The sequence below is a fragment of the Eumetopias jubatus genome, unplaced genomic scaffold, assembly GCF_037043125.1.
Source record: "Eumetopias jubatus isolate StellerSeaLion01/CBP00866 unplaced genomic scaffold, mEumJub1_p1.0 scaffold_11, whole genome shotgun sequence".
Lineage (NCBI taxonomy): Eukaryota > Metazoa > Chordata > Mammalia > Carnivora > Otariidae > Eumetopias > Eumetopias jubatus.
Genome location: NW_028274817.1, coordinates 70092167 through 70114913, shown reverse-complemented (window position 1 = coordinate 70114913; position 22747 = coordinate 70092167). Strand labels below are relative to the sequence as shown.

At 37.4% G+C, this 22747-nt stretch overlaps 1 protein-coding gene across 1 annotated transcript in view; it reads right to left on the bottom strand.

Moving 5' to 3' along the window:
- TEX11 (testis expressed 11) overlaps positions 1-22747 on the bottom strand; it is a 281592-nt gene that overhangs the window by 77287 nt on the left and 181558 nt on the right. The window contains exons 17-23 of the mRNA XM_088028563.1: positions 20168-20292; positions 17369-17454; positions 13894-13950; positions 10871-10911; positions 9584-9670; positions 2175-2245; positions 616-732 (exon numbers count right to left, since the gene is read on the bottom strand). Coding sequence (XP_087884689.1) covers positions 616-732; positions 2175-2245; positions 9584-9670; positions 10871-10911; positions 13894-13950; positions 17369-17454; positions 20168-20292 — 584 coding nt within the window. The remainder of the gene's footprint in view (positions 1-615; positions 733-2174; positions 2246-9583; positions 9671-10870; positions 10912-13893; positions 13951-17368; positions 17455-20167; positions 20293-22747) is intronic.

Here is a 22747-nt window from a genome sequence, read left to right as displayed (position 1 = left end):
AGAAAACTAAGGACAAACCAATACTCTGGCCTATGGGAGACTGAGATGTTGATGTTGGCATTTTCTAGAAGGGGCAAGGTTTACAAAGCTAAGAGTGGAATTCAGGCGAAGGTAGGAATACTGTCTTTTTGTTGTTAAAACTGAGTTACTGATAAAATATTTAAGAGTGTGGGTCAAAGAAAGCAAATGCAATTAGTGAAGAAAAACAATCCAAGTAAGTAATCAGATGGCTATCGAAGCTGTGGAGGTTGATGAATTCTTCCTTAGAGAATGTGTAAAAGGAAAAAAGAATAGAGAAAACCATTTCTTATGGGCCACATATGATTGCAGGGAGGTGATGAAGAATTATCTAAAAACAGATTCGGGAAGAGTGGTCCATGGGAAGAGGCATTTTCAAAGAAGAGATATTCAATCTTTTTAAAAGATGAGGCTAAGCCAAATGTGACCTTTCCTTAGGAAGGAATGAACCATTACAAACCTTTGAAATCAAGATGCTCCTGGAAAGGATGAAAGGGTTCTTTAAAGAAAATCAGAAAGAACTGCATCGGGGAAGGCAAACACACCAAATAGCACACTAAACTCTTTCTTGTGTTTTCTTTGAAGGTTGCACATTACCTGTTCAGAAGTTGTTGGAGCTTTTCTCCCTTGCTCTAGATCAACTGCAGCTGCCATAAGTAAACATGTTTTCTGTGCAATCAGAATTACTTGATCAGAAGGACAAAACTGGGACAGCTGATAAGAAATAACCAGAACATCAATGAATACTGCGAATTCTGCCAGGTGAACAGAAACAATCAGAATGAAAATCAGCAACATCCTGTCTGAATGAAAAAATTCAGCTGGGAAAACACACCTCACCTTAAAAACGATATAGACTATAACACTGATTTATGGTTTTAATTTTATATTACTTTCCATTGTTTTTAAGAACATTTCTAGAGATAAAAAGCTTCATTTCTTTGCAATTTTCCTATCTTCCCAGTGATAGGTACTGTCATTTGGCCCTGTATTTCTATCTAGTGATTTATTTCTTGCTTTGTGTTATAATTTCTAAGTGATTTTCCCCCTGGCAAATAGATTTCCCCTTTGTATTGAACAGAGCTGAAATTAGCACATATATTGTCATGGTTGAAAGAGACAATGTCAAATCTTGACAGGCATTATTAGGCATAACCTCATCATTAAACCTTGTCCTCTAACTTTAGAAAAAACTCCCAGCTTTTACTACAATAAACCTCTAGGCCACTTGGGATTCTTACATAGAACCCTACTAGTGCTATCACAAATGTTCAAAACTAAAACTAATTTATTTCACCTAATTTAAATGGCAATTATACCTAAACTTTCAAAGACTATTTCTTAATCTCCCAAAATGTTTAGTGACCATAATCATCACTGTCACTGAATTAATAGCATTTCAAAACACCTTATCTCTCTAGGTCTCAGGTTACTAGTATATAAAATGAGGAAGTTATGCTAGATTATCTCTATAGTTCTTTCCAGTTCTAAAACTCTTAACATTTAATCTATCTCAACATATCAGACGGTGTACTCCTGAATGTGTAAGAGAGACATTCTTAATCCCTCTCTCCTTTTATTCTCTGATTAATATTCTTCCCTTTCTGGCATTTAATCTCTACCTTGGAGACTAATGACTATTTAAAAATGCTTATAATTGCAAAACAAGCTTCTAAATCCTTACATACAGAACCTGCTCTAAGAAAAATTATAAAGTAGGCCCAAGATTCTTAGCATTCTTTTCACCTCCTCATTTCCCCAGATACCTACTCTATACTCCTACAGATTTATAACCCTTCCTAATGTTTTATTAGTTGACAACTTAGAGTATTCCTCTCCTAAAGAGAGTTATATTTTAGTATAGGACTCTGGGAGACTGAATTCCTTCAAAAGCAAAGAAATAAGTCTCTTATGGTAAAACTTTAGGCTCCCTGATGGTTGTTTGTAATATTTTGGTATGGAGAGAACTGCTTCATATTTGCACATTGTATCCTACAGGGAACAAATGCTCCTTAGTTCATTCCTGTTTAGACATGTATTCTAAAAGTTTCTAGATTAAAAGCCAATACCACTTTATATTTAGCCCTTGAAAATAGCCACAGTGATCATATCTTTGTTGTGGTCCATTCGTGAGATACTTACTAGAAGAGACTTACCTTGTAAGAGAGGATGAAAAACTCTCTCATTGTCACCGGGTCTTTGCCACATTGCACAGCCAAGTTCCAAGCTGAAAGTTATATGAAATAATGTAATTATGAAAATCTTAATCTGTACCATTATAATCTTCACTACCTGCATTTTTAATATTAATATACTAATGAGGGGTTTTGCGGGTTAAAAAAGCTAACTTTACATTTTTAGAGAATTTTTTCCAGGTAAATTTAGAGACTTTTATCACTTCCAATCTTCGAATCTTGCCAATAACTAATGGAGGTAGTGCTGAATTTTTAAATAAAAACTGGGGACATACAATACATTCTCAGCTGGAATAAATCCATCTATAAAATAAGGATCACCAAGGAGCTCACCACAGGAATTCATAAAAGTCTGTTAAAATTCAGCAGAGGTGGGGAGCTAAGATGGCAGCTTGCCTCATCCCTTGAACACAGCTAAATAATGATTTCTTGGGTATTCAGAATCAAATGATTCTGAATACCCAAGAAATCAACCTGAGCACGGGCAGAACAAACTGCACAACCATAGGGAGAGGAGTCCACACTGAGGAAGGTAGGAAGTGCAGAGATGTGGTTTTAGGGAGAAATGGATCCTGGGTCCTGTGGAGGGGAGGGGGCCCTGGTTGTAGAGAAAGGCGAGGGACAGTGGGGCACACAGGGATATGCATAAGGAGAACACTTCCCCAAAGCCACTGGCTAGGAAAATGAGAGGGGCTGATTTTTGTGAGTTTCTCCACCAGTGGGGCTCAAAGACTGGAGTTTTAGAGGTCCATGGGCATGGCTGGGATAGAGCCATGAGGGCACTGCTCTACTCCTGGAGAGAAGGCAGGCAAGCAACCCTGGGGGGCAGACAGGGTGATCTGAAGATTGCCCCTGGCGTGCACAGGGAGAGACTGTTCGCTCTTCTTGGAGCACATCTGTGAGAGGTGTCACTCTGAGAGAGGCCTCTCCAGGGACAGAAGAGCAAGCCAGCAGGTGCCATTTCCTTCTCCCTCTCCCTCAGCACAAGCACGGAGATACCTGCTGAGGGTGGCTAACCAGGGTGCTGGCTGTTTAGCCTGCTCTGCTCCAAATCCCACATTGCTGCACTGTGGCACAACTGCCCTTCTGGGTCAAACCTACATCAGCCCCAGCACAGCGAGACCCTCCCCCAGAAGACAAGAGCAGGTCCCTGCCATAGCAGGTCACTAAAGTTTGGAGTTTTAATAGTCAGCAGACTTGGCTAGGATAGAGTCCAAAGCGCACTGCATTGCTTCAGGCAGGCAAGCAACCTGAAGACAGTGTGAAAAGAGCAATCAGAAAAATGCCTGGTATGTACTAGGGGAAATTATTCGCTCTTCTGGGAGTGCTTCCCTCAGAACAGCAAGCATGGAGACCGCACTCCAGGGAAAATGGAGCTGGCTGGTGCCATTTCCCTCCCCTGCCCCTCGTCATAAACGAGCTTCAGTAAAGAGAACAGCATCAACACTGGCTGCCTAACCTGCTAACACCAAGTCTTGCCCCCACTGCACTCTGCTGGTACTGCCCTACTCTGGCAAGTGTGCCTCAGTCCCAGTGCAGCAGGTCCCTTCCCCAGAAGGCCAGCAAACACCTCTGCATGAACCTCAACTACTGACCAAAAAGTTTTGCAAGGCTTCTTCAGTTCTAATGGAAGTAGCATTGGGTCTCATTTAACAAGCAGACCAGAGCCTGCCTATTTAAAACTCCCTACACTCTGGCAAAAGTCCAAAAACTGCCCACTGCAGGCAAGGAATGTCTCTGCAGACAAATGACCTAAAGAATAAAGCAGCCAAAACACACCAGCAGCATGCATGCAGCATATACAAGAGACACTCCCTGAGTGCCCAGGCCCTGAGCATTAAGTGACCTCTTCCTCACAGAGCCATTACTCTCAGGAGCAGGAAACATAATAGGCACACACAGAAGAAGGCAGAGGCATAGACAAAATGCCAAGATGGAGGAATTCATCTCAAAAGAAAGAACAAGAAGAGGTCATGGCCAGATATGTGATCAAGACAGATATAAGTTACATGCCTGATGGAGAATTTAAAGCAACAATCATAAGGATACACACTGGGCTTGAGAAGAGCATGGAAGACTGCAGGGAGACCCTTATCGCAGAGATAAAAGAGTTAAAAAACAATTAGAAATGGAAAATGCAAAAACTAAGATTCAAAACCAACTGGATGTAATGACAACAAGGATGGAATAAGCAAAGCAACAAATAAGTGATAAAGAAGATAGAATAATAGAAAATAATGAAGCTGCACAAAAGACAAAGAGTAGTTATGGATCATGAGAATACAGTTAAGAAGCTCAGTGATTCCATCAAATGTAACACCATTCATATCATAAGAGTCCCAGAAGAAGAAGAGAGGGAAAAGGGAGCAGAAAGTTTATTCGAAGAAATAATAATTGAGAACTTCCCTAATCTGGGGAAAGAAACAGACATAAAAATCCAGGAGAAACAGAGAACTCCCATCAATATCAACAAAAGCAGACCAACACCAAGACATACTGTAATTAAATTTGCAAAATACGGTGATAAAGAAAAAAATTCTAAAAACAGCAAGACAAAAGAAGTTCTTAACTTACAAGGGAAGACCCATAAGGTTAGCTGCAGATCTCTCCACAGAAACTTGGCAAGCCAGAAGGGAGTGCCATAATATATTCAACATGCAGAATGGGAAAAATCTGCAGCCAAGAATACTGTATCCAGCAAGGCTATCATACAGAGTAGAAGGAGAGATAAAGGTTTCCCAGACAAACAAAACCTAGAAGAGTTTGTGACCACTAAACCAGCCCTGCAAGTAATATTAAAGGACACTCTTTGAGTGGGAAAGAAAGATAAAAAAAATGACAAAGACTAGAAAGGAACAAGGAAAATCGCCAGTAACAATGACAAAACAAGGGATAAAATGGCACTAAATACATATCTACCAATAATTACTGTGACTGTAAATGTACTAAATGCTCCAATCAAAAGATATAGGGTGTCAGAATGGATAAGAAAACAAGTCCCATCTATATGCTGCCTACAAGAGACTCATTTTAGACCTAAAGACACCTGCAGATTTAAAGTGAGGGGATGGAGAAACACTTATCACACAGAGGGATTTTTTTTTAAAAGATTTTATTTATTTTTTGACAGAGAGAGACACAGTGAAGGAGGGAACACAAGCAGGGGGAGTGGGAGAAGGAGAAGGAGGCTTCCTGTGATGCAGGGAGCCCGATGTGGGGCTTGATCCCAGGACCCTGGGATCATGACCCGAGCCGAAGGCAGACGCCTAATGACTGAGCTACCCAGGCGCCCCAGGGATATTTTTTAAAAATGGAGTGGCAATATTTATCTCAGACAAACTGGACTTTATTTATTTTATTTTATTTATTTGTCAGAGAGAGAGAGAGAGAGAGAGCAAGTGAGCACAAGAAGAGGGAGTGGCAGGCAGAGGGAGAAGCAAGGCTTCCTCCTGAGCAAGGAGTCCGATGTGGGACTCGATCCAGGACCCTGGGGTCATGACCTGAGCCGAAGGCAGACACTTAACCAACTGAGCCACCCAGGTGTCCCCAAACTGGACTTTAAAACAAAGACTAGGGGCACCTGGGTGGCTCAGATGGTTGGGCATCTGCCTTCAGCTCCGGTCATGATCTCCAGGTCCTGGGATCAAGCCCCACATTGGGCTCCTGGCTCAGCTGGGAGTCTGTTTCTCCCTCTGCCTCTCCCCCTGCTTGTGCTCTCTCTCTCTCTCAAATGAATAAATAAAATCTTTTAAAAAAATAAAACAAAGATTATAACAACAGTACCCAAAGAAGGGTACTATGTAATAATAAAGGGGACAAGCCAGCAAGAAGATCTAACAACTGTAAATATTTATGCACCCAACATGGGGGCCCCAAATATATAAAACAATTACTAACAAATATAAAGGAACTCATCGGTAATAGTACAATAATATAATAGGAGACTTTAATACCCCACTTAACTGCAGTGGACAGACCATCTAAGCAGAAAATCAAAAAGAAAACAATGGCTTTGAATGACACAACAGACCAGATGGACTTAACAGATATATTCAGATCATTTCATCCCAAAGCAGCAGAATACATATTCTTTTTGAGTGCACATGGGACATTCTCCAGAAGAGATCATACTAGGTCAAATCAGGCTCAACAAGTACAAAAAGATTGAGATCATAACATGAATATTTTCTGACCTCAACACTATGAAACTTGAAGTGAACTGCAAGAAAAAATTAGGAAGGGCCACAAATACATGGAGGTTAAACAACGTGCTACTAAAGAATGAATGGATCAACCAGGTAATCAAAGAAGAAATAAAAAAATACATGGAAACAAATGAAAATGAAAACACAATAATCCAAAACCTTTGGGATGCAGCAGAAGTGGTCCTCAGAGGGAAGTATAGAGCAATATAAGCCTACCTCAAGAAGAAAAATCTCAAATAAACAACTTAACCTTAAACCTAAACTAGCTAGATAAAGAACAAATGAAGCCTAAAGCCATCAGAAGAAGGGAAATAATAAAGATTAGAGCAGAAATAAATTATACAGAAACTAAAAAAAACAAAACAAAACAGTAGAACAGATAAATGAAGGGGTGTCCGGGTGGCAGAGTCAGATGGGCGTCCAACTCTTGGTTTTGACTTAGGTCGTGATCTCAGAGCCCTCAGATCAAGCCTTTCGTCATTCCATGAACCCCTCCCCTCTGTACTCTCTCTCAAATAAATAAATAAATCTTAAAAAAAAAGAACAGATCAATGAAACCAGGTATTGGTTCTTGGAAAAAAATAATAAAATTGATAAACCCCTAGCTAGACTTATCAAAAAGAAAAGAGAAAGGACCCAAATAAAGAAAATCACAAATGAGAGAGGACAAATAACAACCAACACCACAGAAATACAAACAATTATAAGAGAATATTATGAGAAATTACATGCCAAAAAACTGGACAACCTAGAAAAACATGGATTAATTCCTAGAAACATATAAACTACCAAAACTGAAACAGGAAGAAATAGAAAATTTAAACAGACTGATAACCAGTAAAGAAACTGAATCAGTAATCAAAAATTTCCCAACAAACCAAAGTCCCAGGCCAGATGGCTTCATAGGGAAATTCTACCAAATATTTAAACAAGAGCTAATTCTTTTCAAACTGTTCCAAAAAACAGAAAAGGAAGAAGAATTTCCAAACTATAAGGCCAGCATTACCCTGATTCCAAAACCAGACAAAGACTCTACTAAAAAAGAGTACTACAGGCCACTATCTCTGATGAACATGGAAAGGTTCATCAGAAAGTTAAAAATAGACCTGTCCTATGATCCAGCAATTGCACTACTAGGTATTTACCTGAAGAATACAAAAATACTGATTCAAAGGGATATATGCACCCTGTTTTTATAGCAGCCTTATCTACAATAGCTAAATTATGTAAAGAGCCCAAATGTCCATCAACTGATTAATGGATAAAGATGTGATGTGTGTGCGTGTGTGTGTGTGTGTAATGGATTATTACTCAGCCATAAAAAGAATGAAATCTTGCCATTTGCAATGATGTGGATGGAGCTAGAGAGTATTATGCTAAGTGAAATAAGTCAGTCAGAGAAAGACAAAATACCAAATGATTTCCCTCATATGTGGAATTTAAGAAACAAAACAGATCAACATAGGGGAAAACAGACAGGCAAACCAAGAAACAGACTCCAAACTATAGAGAACAAACTGAGGGTTACTGGCGATGAGGTGGGCAGGGGGATAGGTTAAACGGTGATGGGTATTAAGGAGGGAACTTGTGATGAACACTGGTTGTTGTATGTAAATGATGAATCACTAAATTCTACACCTGAAACTAATATTACACTACATCTTAGCTAACTGGAATTTAAATAAAATCTTGAAAAGAAAAAAAGTTCAGCAAAGAACAGGGTACACTAGAATCAAAGGCTGAAGAAAACTGTTGTAAAGATTCACATCTTCCATAGAACATTAGAAGGCCCCATTGGAAACATTTAGCATAATCTTCATGCTGGAAAATTAAAATTAAATTTCACTGAAAGAAGTACTGGAAAATAACTTCTCAAACTTCCAAAAGATCAAAGTCATTATAAACCTTTCTATAGTTTAAATGGGTATTATTTTCAATTAGTTGCATAAGTTTCTGAGAAGCCAGATTGCTGTGTTTTTTCTATTTTCTCCTAGATTAGAGTCCCAGGAAACTCTGTAAAGCAGAAAAAGATTCATGAGAACCAGTCCACTTTGTGACACTGCTGCTTAATTGCTCTTGATTACTTATCACTGTAATAACTGCCTCCACAATTTTTATACTTGAAATTAGCCAAAAGGCTGAGAAGCAATTGCCTCTACAATTTTTTAAGTGTTTTTACTGAAATTAACCTAATAAATTACACAACTTATAATTGGTTAGCTTGATGAATTTTCAAAGTTAATATAATGATGTGACCAATCCAGATCAAGACAGACCTTGATCATTACCAGAAACTCAGAAGCAACCCAACCGTCCCTCTTCAAGTCCAACTCCCTTCAAGGGAAACCACTATCTTCAATTCTAATATCATAAATTAGTTTTGCCTGCTTTTCTTTATTACCACATATAAATGGAATCAATGTCTGACTTCTTTTGTTCAACATTATGTTTGTGAGATTCATTCATTTTGTTGCATGTAGTTTACTTTTCATTTTTATTTTTTATGTAATCTCTATGCCCAACATGGGGCTCAAACTCATGCCCCGGAGATCAAGAGTTGCATGTTGTACTTATACTAAGCCAGCCAGGTATCCCACAGGCAATTTATTTTTGATAAATCAAATTTAGAGATAAGTTAGGCATCCCAGATCAAATTTAGGAGCATAGCCTTGGGGACCTGCAGTTATAAGTCCTCATTTTATTTAGACCCATTTCTAGATAAAAAGAAAACTAATATTTATTGAGTACCTACTATGTCCCAGGTTTTTATTTAAAACCTTTACTAGCCCTCTGAAGTATGTATAATTGTTTCCCTTTTATAAATAATGAAACTGAGATTAAGTAAGTTATCCTTGTACCCACTGCTAGCTACACATACAGAGCCAGAATTTGGGGTGCCTGGGTGGCTCAGTTGGCTGAGCATCCAACTCTTGGTTTCAGCTCAGGCTGTGGTCTCAGGGTCATGAGATCAGGCCCCACGTTGGGGTCTGTGCTCAGAGGGGAGTCTGCTTGTCCCTCTCCCTCTCCTCCTCGCCGCTTGCTTGCTCTCTCTCAAATAAAGAAAGAAATAAAGTCTTTAAAAAAAAAAAGGAGCCAGAATGTGAATCCACGTATGTCTGATTCTACCACCCACCAGTTTCCCATAGCCACAGAATATTCTTTTACCTATTTTTCGAAACCATTGAGCTTCATTAGCTCTTGAGTCCGAATTCAAGGCCTCTCCATTGAAAGACTGAGAGAGTTTCAGGAGTGCTGCATTGAACAGAAAGATTTTATAGTGAGGTCTTTTACTTTATACTCTAGCAAAATTTTTAATACTGCCTTAAAAACAGTCAAACATGGGTTTGAAATTAGAAAATTCTTTGTGTGTGTGTGTGTGCATAGGTACATACCAAAAGTAATTAAAATGACACAAAGCATTACCAAAGCTCCAAGAAGCAGTTAACTCAAACTTTGGGGGAACAAACACATCTTTGGAGAGATTTATAATTTTAACTTAATCATTCACCACCTGAGGTAGAAAGATAGGATTTACAAGTAAGGAAACAGAAGAGTGGGAGCAATCATTAAAAAGACTGAAATGGAGATGGAGAACTGGAAGAGTGTTGACAGGTTGCCATAATACTTACTGAGCTGCCACAGCAAGCATACTGAAGAACCAGAACATGCTGTCATCATCCCAAGACATTTACTACCTACCCACATACCCTCCTGAGAGGTAAGAATACCAAACAGCTAAGTATGAAAGCCTTGGTTTCTAAACCACTTTGCTACACTTAACACCTTAGTGATAGGTAATTGAGGTATAAAACTGAACTACTGAAATAAAGAAAATGAAGTTTCTAAGATGTTTTGGACATGAGGAAATAGGTATTTGGGCAGTGGAAATAGGAAGAGCTGTTAGGCAAAAGGGACACTGGGTAAGAAAGCACAGAATTGGTAAAAAGAAATCGATGTGGCTAGGAGGTTAGCTTTAAGTGAAGAGGGAGGAATTAGTAGTAGAAAGGGGAGAGGACATAGGCTTGGGTAGTTCGAAAAAACAAGTTTCAAAATAACAGAGTGAACAATCTGAATCTGATTCAGAGAGCATGAAAATTAACAGGGTGCACAGCATTTTTATTTGTCTTGATCCTTTTTCACCTGTTCTATTCTTAGGTTAGGATCAAATAGCAATAAGGACAGTCAGAAAGAAGGACAGAAGGAAGGAAGGAAATGTCTTTAAAATAAACTGGAATAAAAAGAGAGCTGAAATCACATTTGGAGATGAATGTGAGTGATGACAAACTTTTCTCTGCTTGTGAATAAAGAAACCAAAGTAGACTTCTATGGCAAACATTAATAAAAGCATGAAGCTTAACTCAAACATGAAGTCTGTCTGAGTCGTGTACTTGGAGAATTTAAGAGAAGACAGAAGCAAGATGAAGGAGTGAAAATAACCAGGATGATATTTACCTGTATTCAGGCAAGTCAAAAGTCTATCCATTTCTTTCTTTCTAAAAAATAAAGAAAAGAGTGTTTTCCTACTGTTCCAAAGCTTTACTACAGAAAAGTACCAAAATAAGACCCCAAGAGAGCTACACAAAGGCAATGCAAAACTGTGAAGTTTATCGTTCAAGGCTCCATCCTATCATTTCAACACTATTTTTCCTCACTATAGGATACTGTTCTTCATTCCCCAGTGCTCTCACATTTTTTCTCTCTTCCCCTTCTACTCCTACTCTCAGCAAAGGATTTATATTACAGGGTCACTGAATTTGAGAGCAGAGAGTGATTTTGTGATTTTCAAGCTTTTTCTTTTTTGAAGAGAGGAATTAGAACCCTTGTTTCAAATAAACTTTGATGAAAATCTAATATACAAGAAAAGATGTAAGTTTAGCTGTTCTGTTTGAACCAGTAGTGGATAGAGGCCTAGAGCCTCACCTTCCTGGAAGTCCCTGAGGCTGTGCCACAGAATTTCCAGGGTTCTAAAATATATTTTAAAAAGCACTTATCCAGTCCAGACCCTTCATTTTATAGATAAGGAACCAGATCTGGAAATGGAGGATGATGTGTCTAATGTCATGCAATTAATGACAATTTCAGGACTACAACACAGGTCTCTTGACCCTTTGTCAAATTTCTTTAAGGGGATATAAATTTTCACAGAGGAAAACATGTCATTTTACTGAACAAAGGAATGAATATGGAAGTACTGGCAAGTTCAACTAAGGAAGTTAAGAGGAAGTATACTATGAGACTGTCCCTATCATGAGGAGCTCTAGTATTACATAATAAAGACTATGCTTCAAGAAAAGTAGCAGCTTTCTCAGAGATAAATAGAAGTCTGGTTTACTTAAAATAACTTCTTAAAGTAAACTTTATTGATTTGAATTTCAGCTGATCTAAAGTTTACTTCCTCACTTATTTAATTCAGTGACTATAAAATAATCCAGTAAGGGTCCATTAATGCAAATACATAGTATAAATAAGAATGAGGAACTGGAAAGGGATGTATATAGTCTATTTAAGAGACAAACTGCTTTAAAAAAATTTTAGCACGTGAGTTGTTAAAATACTTAGGTAGATACTGCTAAATGAAAACCATGGGTTTTTGGAAAAGAAAGGAACTTTAAAGATTACCCAGTCTAGCTTTTTTTAGTAGATGAAAAAATAAAGCTTAGAGAAGTTAAAATAAGTTGTTGTTGTCTAAGGTTAACCGGAGTTAGTGAAATAACTGAAACTGGAACTCAATTCTCAGGCTCTTCCACTGAATTGTTTTTTTTTTTTTTTAATAATCTATTTGTTAAATAAGGTGCTGTCTGCTCTCTGAAAACACTGCTAGCAGATGTTCTTTATGACTATATTTACTTGAGAACAATAAAGGTCTATTTTTAAACTATTCTGTAATTTAAGTTTATCATTAATTTAAATAGGATTCCTTTCCTTTCCCCATTTCCAAACTGATTTTAATGAGTAAGGTTTGACTATATGTCACAATTACATGGAATATGAAGCACTTTTTAATACCAGTACTAAAGATCTTCTTGTAAGTAACTGAATGATATTCAGCCACTTAAATAAACTGAGTGGCTATTATGTGTCAGATACTGTCCTAGGTTTCAGAGATACAAAGATAAATACAAATAGTCCTAGCCCTCAAAGAGATCTTAAAATCTACTAGGTATGTTTAGTCTCTGAGTTTCTTTTCTAAATTTTTTAAATGACTTTTTAAAATTTTGAAAATTGAAGTATAGTTGACACATAATATAACACTAGTTTCAGGTATACAACACAGTGATTGGACAAGTCTATACATTATGCCATGCTCATCACAGACAAATGGATCCCCATGTTATCTATTACCCAGCTTCAATAATTATTAAACTCATCATCGATCTTATTTCAATCATACCCCCACCCATACTTTTCCCTCCCCTATTATTTTGAAGCTGATTTCTAGACATCGTATCATTTCATCCATAAATATTTTAGGATGTGTCTCTAAGAGATAAAGATTCTTTTAAAAAGCAATAACCACACTATCATTATATGTCTAAAAATTAATGTCTTAATATCATCAAATATTTGGTCATTATTAAAATTTATAATTTTCTCAGTATCTTTTTTAGTTTGTTTGCATTCTTTTAATATATTCATAGAGCCTGTAAAGAAGAGGCAAAATTTATGCTTGGGTAAAATTTGTATCATGAAAAAAGTTAAGTCATCAGTCCAGTATTATCTCAGTCACAGATATTTCCCAAAGAATTTAGCTGAAAAAATGTACTGCCTCCAGGTACAAATTATGTATATATAGCAAAAGCAAAATAGAGATACACTATTACAGAGTTTTCATCTAAGTAGAGAATACAGAGATGAGTGATTATTTCTCTGAAAGTTATCCCTAATCAAGACCTGGAATAGAGCTTTCTCTCAAATCATTAGGAGGTAGTGAATTTCGTGAATGAAAAATTGGTGACCTAATTCTTCCACCAATTGTTAAGTTCTTGATGTCTTATGCCACAGAAACTGTGAGCAGAAAGATATCTGAGCTGATACAGATTCACAATCAACAAGCTGACCAGGTTATATGTTTCTATGGCGAAGTAAGAGATCTGACTATATATCTCTCATGTTAAGAAAGGGGGAAACAGATGCAACATCATAGTAAAATCATAGCTAACATTATTGAGGGCTTAGTAAGTGCTTGGCACTCTCAAAGTGTTTTCATGTATTTACTCATTGAGTCATCACAGCAACCCCATAAGGTAGGCACTATTCTATTTTCATTTTACGGATGGGGAAATAAAAGCCCAGGTTACACATCTAGTAAGTGGCAGAGACAGGATATGAACCCAGGAAGACTGGCCCCAGAGTCTATATTGATCTTACTATACTGGACATCTCTCAACATAAGGTTTATATTGAAAGTTACTATAATTATTCTAATGGCAAATACATCATTTCTGTAAGTACGTATGTAAGTTATTTCAACTTACTTGCTTTCAGATTCTGGCATCTCAGACACTCTTGGGAGAACTAGACGAAACAAACACCTGTATGATAAAGTAATACAAAAAGTGATGCTTAGAAAAAAACATATGAAAGAATATTGACCAACTTATTAATCTTGATTACCCCAGGAGGCAAAAGTGAGAAAAGAGAGGGTAAGGAGGGGACTAATTTTATTTTACTTATAGATCTTTGTATTGTTTTAATGGTTGTAATGAAAACATGCAAATTTTATAATTTGGGGAGAGTAATTTAAGAAAATAATTTAAAAAAAAAGTGCTGCTTATGACAAATTCTTAAATAGTTCCACTGTTATATCATTGCTCCAAATCACCTGCTAGAACATCAGGTACGATATACAGATCTTAATATTTTTCTTAAGGAACCTGGAGGTGGCCTTTGGGTTCCACATAAACTAGGATGACTGTTCTTTCAAGGGGATCTGACAGCATAATGATGAACTAACAAAATAAGCTAGCTTATAAAGTTTTAAATGCTAAAAATCTTTTTAAAAATACCATCTATTCTGAGTGATTTTAGATATTTATCTGACTGAAGGCGTGCAAGTAACTCAAGACTCCTCTGATACTTACTTCTGTGACTCCATTTCTTTTCAAGTGTAGTTGACTAATAGGAAAACCACTATAGCACCCTTCTGGTTTCCGATTTTTGCCACTGACATATTCTTAGTCACATCATTAGGAGTTATCATGTCCTAACCTCACCCTCTATCTCACTACTGTATGTAAAAGTTCCCTTTCTTTTTAAAGACTTTACTTATTTATTTGACACAGAGAGAGAGACAGCAAGAGAGGGAACACAAGCAGGGGGAGTGGGAGAGGGAGAAGCAGGCCCCCTGCAGAGAAGGGAGCCTGATACAGGGGTTATCCCAGGACCACAGGATCATGACCTGAGCCGAAGGCAGATGCTTAACGACTGAGCCACCCAGGTGCCCCTAAAAGTTCCCTTTTGATAAACCATTTTCCTTCATTGAAAGAGAAAAGGGGAAAAAATCAAGTTCAACTGATGTCTTTTTTTTAAAGATGAATTATTTATTTATTTGAGAGAGAGAGCGCACAGTAGGGGGGAGGGGGAGAGGGAGAGGCAGACTTCCTGCTGAGCAGGGAGCCCAATGAGGGGCTTGATCCCAGGATCCTGAGATTGTGACCTGAGTCAAAAGCAGATGCTTAACTGACTGGCACCCCAACTGATATCTTTTTTTTTAACTTTAAGCATCCCTATCAAATTTCCAAAGACATTTTTCACAGAAACAGAAAAAAATCCTAAAATTCTTTTGGAAACAGAAAATACCCTGAATAGCCAAAGCAACCTTGAGAAAGAAGAATAAAGCTGGAGACATCACACCTCCTGGTTTCAAACTATACCACAAAGCTATAGTAATCAAAACAGCATGGTACCACCACAAAAATAGTAACGTACACCAAAAGAACAGAATAGAGAGTCCAGAAATAAACCCATGTATAAACCATGTATATACCGTGTTAACTAATATTTGAGAAGAGAGTCAAGAATATTCAATGGGGAAAGATAGTCTTTTCAGTAAATGTTGCTGGTAAAACTAGATTATTCACATGCAAAAAAATGAAATTGGGCCACTGTCTTTCACTACTCACAAAAATTAACTTGAAATGGATTAAACACTTAAGACCTGAAAACAGTAAACCTCCTAAAAGAAAACACAGGGGAAAAGCTCTTTGACAATGACTTTTTCGATATGACACCCAAAGCACAAGCAAAAATGAACAAGTGGGACTACATCAAACCACAAAGCTTCTGCACAGCAAAGGAAACAAAATGAAAGGGCAACCTACAGAATAGGAGAAAATAATTTGCAAACCATGTATCTGATAAGGGGTTACTATACAAAACAAATAAGGAGCATATGCAACTCAAAAAAAAAACAACAACAAATAATCTGATTTAAAAATGGGCAAAGGACTTGAACAGACATTTTTCCAAAGAAGACATGCATGTCAACAAATACATGAAAAGATGCTGAACATCACTAATCATCAGGGAAATGCAAATCAAGACTACAATGAAGTATCACCTCATACCTGTTAGATTGGCTGGTATCAAAAAGATAAGTTTTGGTGAGGATGTGGAAAAGAAGGAAACCTTCGACATTCTTGGTGGGAACATAAATTGGTATAGCCACTGGAAAACAGTATAGAGGTTCCTCAAAAATTAAAAACAGAACTACCATATGATCCAGCAATCCCACTTCTGGGTTTAGATCCAAAGGAAAGAAAATCACTATCTTGAAAAGCTACCTGAACCCTCATGTTCATTGCAGCATTATTCACAATAGCCAAGACATGGAAGCAACTTAAGTGTCCACTGATAGAGGAATGGATAAAGAAAATGTGATATGTACACACACACACACGAGTATTTTTTAATTAACATTTATTGTATTAAAGATTTTACTTATTTATTTGACAGAGACACAGTGAGAGAGGGAACACAAGTAGGGGGAGCAGGAGACGGAGAAGCAGGACTCCCACAGAGCAGGGAGCCCGATGCGGGGCTCGATCCCACGACCCTGGGATCATGACCTGAGCTGAAGGCAGACACTTAATGACTGAGCCACCCAGGCGCCCCTAACTTATTTGAGAGAGAGAGAGAGAGAGAGAGCGCACACGAGTGGGGGGAGGGGCAGAGGGAGAGGGAGAAAGAGAATCTCAAACAGACTCCACGCCCAGCGCAGAGCCTGATGCAGGGCTCCATCTCATGACCCTGAGATCATGACCTGAGCCCAAATCAAGAGTCAGACACTTAACTGACTAAGCCACCCAGGCACCCCACCCCACAGGATTATTATTTAGTCACATAAAAGAAGGAAATCCTGCCTTTTGTGACAACATGAATGGACTTTGAGGGCATTGTGCTAAGTGAAAAGACAAAGAAAGACAAATACTCTATTATCTCACTTATGTGCTGAATCTTTTTTTAAAAAAGTGAAAAACAGAAATAGTGGAACAGTGTTTGCTAGGAGCTAGGTGTGGAAGAAGTGGGGAAATGTGGTCAAAGGGTACGAACTTCAAATTATAAGACACACAAGTTCTGGGGATCTAATGTAGAGCATGGTGACGATAGTTAACAAGACTGTATTACATATCTGAAAGTCGGGAAGAGACTAAATCTTAGATGTTCTTACTACACACAAAGAAACTGTAATTTTGTGAGGTGATGAATATGTTAACTAATTTTGTTGTGCCAATCATTTCACAATATATGCATGTTTCAAATTATCAGGTTATACACCTTAAACTTATACAATGTTATATGTCAATTATATCTCAATAAAGCTCGGAAAAAATTTAAAATAACAGTTGGTACAGTAGGCCTGATCACATCACCTCAGCACTATTTTGACAAAGTTTATAGACCAAGAATAACAGGAAATCCTTTCACATCTACAGGATGTTAATTACTTACCTTAAAGCTGTAAGGACTTGTTGCGGGTCTTCTGAATATTGAGCTAAATATTCCAAAGCTTTACCTGCCACAATTTGCTGTCCATTCTAAAAAGAACAAATATAATATGTTAAATTACATTTCAAAGTGGTACTTATACAAAATGTTACCTATATTCCTGTCCTTTAAGGACAAGAAAAAAAATCTGACCTTGTCATTTTATATTATCAAAAGAGCTAATGCAAGATGATAGAATGAAGAAACAACTCATTGACAAAACCAGAACAGATTCATATTGGTCCCAGAAACCCACTCCTCCCTCTCCACAAATACTCACAGACTTGCCAACACTGCCATGAACCCACTAGGACTAATTTTATTGTGATCTTTATCCTTTTTCATTAGCAGTAACCAAAGGAACCCCGACCTTCATTTCTAGCACCCGAATCCCCATAAAGCTCTATAAATCCCTCTTTTCCCATTTCTCCCCAACTCCCCCAATCTTTCCACTTTTGTTCTCTAAAGTCTAGTTCATTATCATCAAAATCTTCTCTATGAGCAACCTCTTCTCTGAAAGTTCCCTCCACATTCTTTCTGTAATGGAAATCTAGGTCCCACCAAGGATACTGCTTCCAAAGAAGCCCTCTCAAGTAGTAGTGATTTTGCTCTCATTTCCCTTCTACCCATAGACCTGGAGATGGAGTAGGCGTCGTTTTCGCTCTTCATTGCTGTTTTAAATCATTCTCCCTTCCCCCCTCCCCAAATCCCTAGCTTTGAATTTCCTTCATCAGACTATATCACCCACCATTTCTCATTGTGCTGATCTACCAGCTCTCTGGCCATTTCTTCTCATTTCTTGATGACTTATCTACTATACAGTTATTTTCTCGAAAAACTACTCCTGTCTTAGTTTTTGGCACTTTCAATAAATAGACAGATGATCCTCCTAATATCCTAGTCTCTTATTTCCTTAAATTCTACTCTGCCAATTACCTTAGCTGTTCACTAGCACAGTCATTGACTGTACCCTCTCATTATTGTTGAGTGTCTTCTCATGTGTCTGTTGGCCATCTGTAAGTTTTCTTTGGAGAAATGTCTGTTCATGTCTTCTGCCCATTTTTAAACTGGAGTATTTGTTTTTTTGGGTGTTGAAGTTGTGTCAGTTCTTTATATATTTCGGATCCTGCCCCTTTATTGGATATGTCACTTGCAGATATCTTCTTCCATTCAGTACGTTGTCTTTTAGGTTTGTGGATTATCTCCTTCACTTGTGGAGAAGCTTTATATTTTGATGTAGTCACAACAGTTTATTTTTGTTTTGATTTCCCTTGCCTCAGGAGACATATCTAGAAAAATGTTGCTATGGCTGATGTCAGAGAAATTACTGCCTGTGGTCTCTTCTAGGATTTTTATGATTTCAGGTCTCACATTTAGGTCACATTTTGAGTTTATTTTTGTGTATGGTGTTAGAAAGTAGTCCAGTTTCATTCTTTTGCATGTAACTGTCCAGTTTTCCCAGCACCATTTGTTGATGAGACTTTTTCCCACTACATATTCTCTCCGCCTTTGTTAAAAGTTAATTGACCATATAATTATAGGTTTATTTCTGGGTTTTCTATTCTGTTCCATTGATCTTTGTGTTGGACTCTGTCGTTACTAACGGTTGCAAACCTTCCATACTCTCAGTTAGGGCTGGGACTAGGGTGAGCTAAGTGACGTAAGTGAGGCTCTTAAGGTGCAAAATTTAAGGAGGCACTCACTCTTACGGTCATGCAAGAACCAACTCTGCACTTGCATGACTCAGAAAGTGGGTGCTTCCTTAAGTGCCTCACTTCCTCATCTTGGTCCCGCTCTGTTTCATGTATTCCACTTTCTGACCACCATCTCCTACCTTTCTAATTCACTCCCTTCTGTTACTCCAGAAATCCTTCAACTGCACTTAGACCTCCAAACCATTATGTTACGAATTTTTCACTGCCCCTCATCCCCTTGATGTCCTCTTCCATGACCAGTTTAAATTCCATGGGGATTAATGATAATCACTTCCTCATTTCTTGATTTTCCTACTCTTCCTCCTTTGCTTCATTGTATTCATCTGGCAAAACCACAAACCTGGTTAAATCCAACTTTCTACTGACTTTTGTGCCTACATCCATGCAGCTGAAGGTGGCTGGATAAAAACCTGTACAACTATTTCTTTTATTTTAAAACGTCATCAAATAGGCCTTAACACTTACTGGGCAAGCATCCTGCACTAGCATGTCATTCGCTTTCTTGCTTTCCTGCATGATTAGTTTACACCTTACCCTATCTTCTCAAACTCTCCAACATCTCCTCTCCCATTCTCACTCCAGGTGATGACCTTGTTTCCTACTTTGTTGAAAAAACTGAAGCCGTCAGGAAAAAAAACTTCCAGATTCCCACTACCACATTTATTCATATACCAGGGAACACACCACATACTCTAACTTCTCAACTGCTTTTATAGATGAACTATCCATTTTCTTTCCTAAAGCCAGTCCCTGAATTTATACACTTGTGTCCATCACCTCTTGCCTGTTTAAGGACATTGCTCTAACAATTCTCTTTTCTCTCTCACACAGTCAACTTTTTGTTCTCTTACTAGGTCATTTCCATCAGCATATAAGCATTCTCATTCATCCCATCTCAAACAAACAAACAAACATCTGATCCTACTTCTCACACCAACTACTGACCAGTTTCTTTTCTTTGTAGCAAACTCCTCTAAAGAGTTCCATGAATTGTCTCTCAAAATGGAAAAGAGGTAAAAAATCTTGGGGATAAATGCATAAGAATTACCTCTAAAGCAAACTGGGCAGCTAAACTGAGGAGCATGACAGGTGAATCTTTATCTGTAGGTGGCCCATTCTTCTCCGGATCTTTAGGTATTAATAACTTCTCTAATGTAGTAATTGCCTGCAAAGCTGAAAAAGAAGGAAACAATTAAAAAAATGAGATACTCTTATCAAACATAATAGCTATATATCGTTAATTATATCACAGTGACTTTAGAACTCATTTTGAGAGCACCAATATCTTTTTTTTATTAAGTTCAATTAGCCAACATATAGTACATCATTAGTTTTTGATGTAGTGTTCAAAGAGCACTAATATCTTTAAAATATTAGTTAATTTACATAAAGTCATCCAAATTGCTAAACTGTCAAGGAGGACTTGAATGTCAGAAAAATGCCCAACTGAGCAATTCACCTCTATGAATTTATCCCATGGATAGACTTGCAAAAGTGAACAAAAACATAAAAATATGTTTATCCAGCAATTTTTTAAAGAGTACAATATAGAACCAACCTAAATTCTATCACTAATGGATGGCCTAATACATTTTGGCACATTCATAAAATGGAATATAAAACAGAATTAAATTTAAAAATGAATGAATGAATTCCATTATATATCTTAAAGGTAGACTACAATAAGTTAAATGTATGCACTACAGAACTTAAATAACAATTAAAATAACAAAACAAAGAGAGCTAACAGCCCAAAAAGATGAGATAAATATCATCATAAAAAATACTCAATCCACAAGAAAGTAGAAAAAAGAAAAATGGTGACAATGAACAGATGAGACAAACAGAAGACAAACAAAAAGATGCTAAATTTAAACCTAACCATACCAATAATCATGTTAAATATAAATGGTCTAGATGACCCAAGTAAAAGGCAGATAGTCACACTGAATTAAAGAAAGCAACTTTCAACTATATGCTACCTACAAGAAACACACTTTAAATATAATATAAAGACAAAATTAGTTAAAAAAAACCACATGGGATAATATGTACTAATTGATAAAGGTAATCAAAAGAAAGCTGGAGTGGCTATATTAATATCAGACAAAATGGATTTCAGAGCAAAGAATATTACATAACAGAAGGTTAATTCATGATGATAAGGGAATTAATTCATTATGAGAACATAACAATCTTAGGGCGCCTGGGTGGCTCAGTTGGTTCAGCGACTGCCTTCGGCTCAGGTCATGATCCTGGAGTCCCAGGATCGAGTCCCGCATCGGGGGGTCCCTGCTCAGCAGGGAGTCTGCTTCTCCCTCTGACCATCTTCCCTCTCGTGTTCTCTGTCTCTCATTCTCTCTCTCTCAAATAAATAAATAAAATCTTAAAAAACAAAACAAAACACGAGAACATAACAATCTTAAATGTTTATGCACCTTATAACAAAATTTCAAAACACTTAAAGAACTGCAAGGAAAAATTAACAAATTAACGAATCCACAATTATAGTCAAAGATTTCAGTACCTTCTCTTAGTAATTGATAGAACAAGTAGTAAATCAGTAAGGATGCAGTACACTTTATACTATTAATTAACTTGACCTGAGTAACATTTACAAAACACTCAAACAAACACCAGTAAAATATACATTTTTCTCAAGTGCACACAGAACGTTTACAAATAAAGACAATATTCTGGGCCATAGGAACAAGCCTTAACATATTAAAAAGGATTCAAGTCATACAAAATTATGATCTTTGACTATATGATTTCAAGTTTATTATACAGCTAAACTAATTTAGACAGTGTGGAAGTGGTATAAAGATAGATGAATAGATCAATGGAACAGAATGAAGAATCTAGAAAGAGACCCACACACACATATATGACAACTGATTTTCAATAAATGTGCAAAGGTAATTCAGTTGAAAAAGGATAGGTTTTATTTTTTTATTTTTTATTTTATTTTATTTTATTTTTAAAGATTTTATTTATTTGACAGAGAGAGACACAATGAGAGAGGGAACACAAGCAGGGGGAGCGGGAGAGGGAGAAGCAGGCTTCCGCGGAGCAGGGAGCCTGATGCGGGGCTCGATCCCAGGACCCCGGGATCACAAGCAGGGGGAGCAAAAGGCAGAGCTGGCAGAGGGAGAAGCAGGCTCCCCGCTGAGCAGGGAGCCTGATGTGGGACTCGATTCCATGACCCTGGGATCATGACCTGAGTCGAAGGCAGACGCTTAACCGACTGAGCTACCCAGGCGTCCCAAAAAAAGATAGTTTTTAAATAAATGATGCTGAAAAAATGATGCTGGAATGAGTAGATAGCCATGTGTCAAAAAAATGAACTTTGGTTCATAACTTAAATACAAAAATTAATATACAAAATTGATCATAGAACTAACCATACACTTAAACCTCTATTTCTTGAAGAAAACACAGGAAAAAATTTTTGTGACCTTAGATTAGGTAAAGATTTCTTACCCATAATACCAAAAGCACACTCCATAAAAGAGGAAAAAAGATAAATTAGACTGTCAAACTTTTCATGAAAGACATAAGAAAATAAAAAGAAAAAATTTATAAAACACATATCCAATAATTTGTATCTAAAATATATAAAGAAATT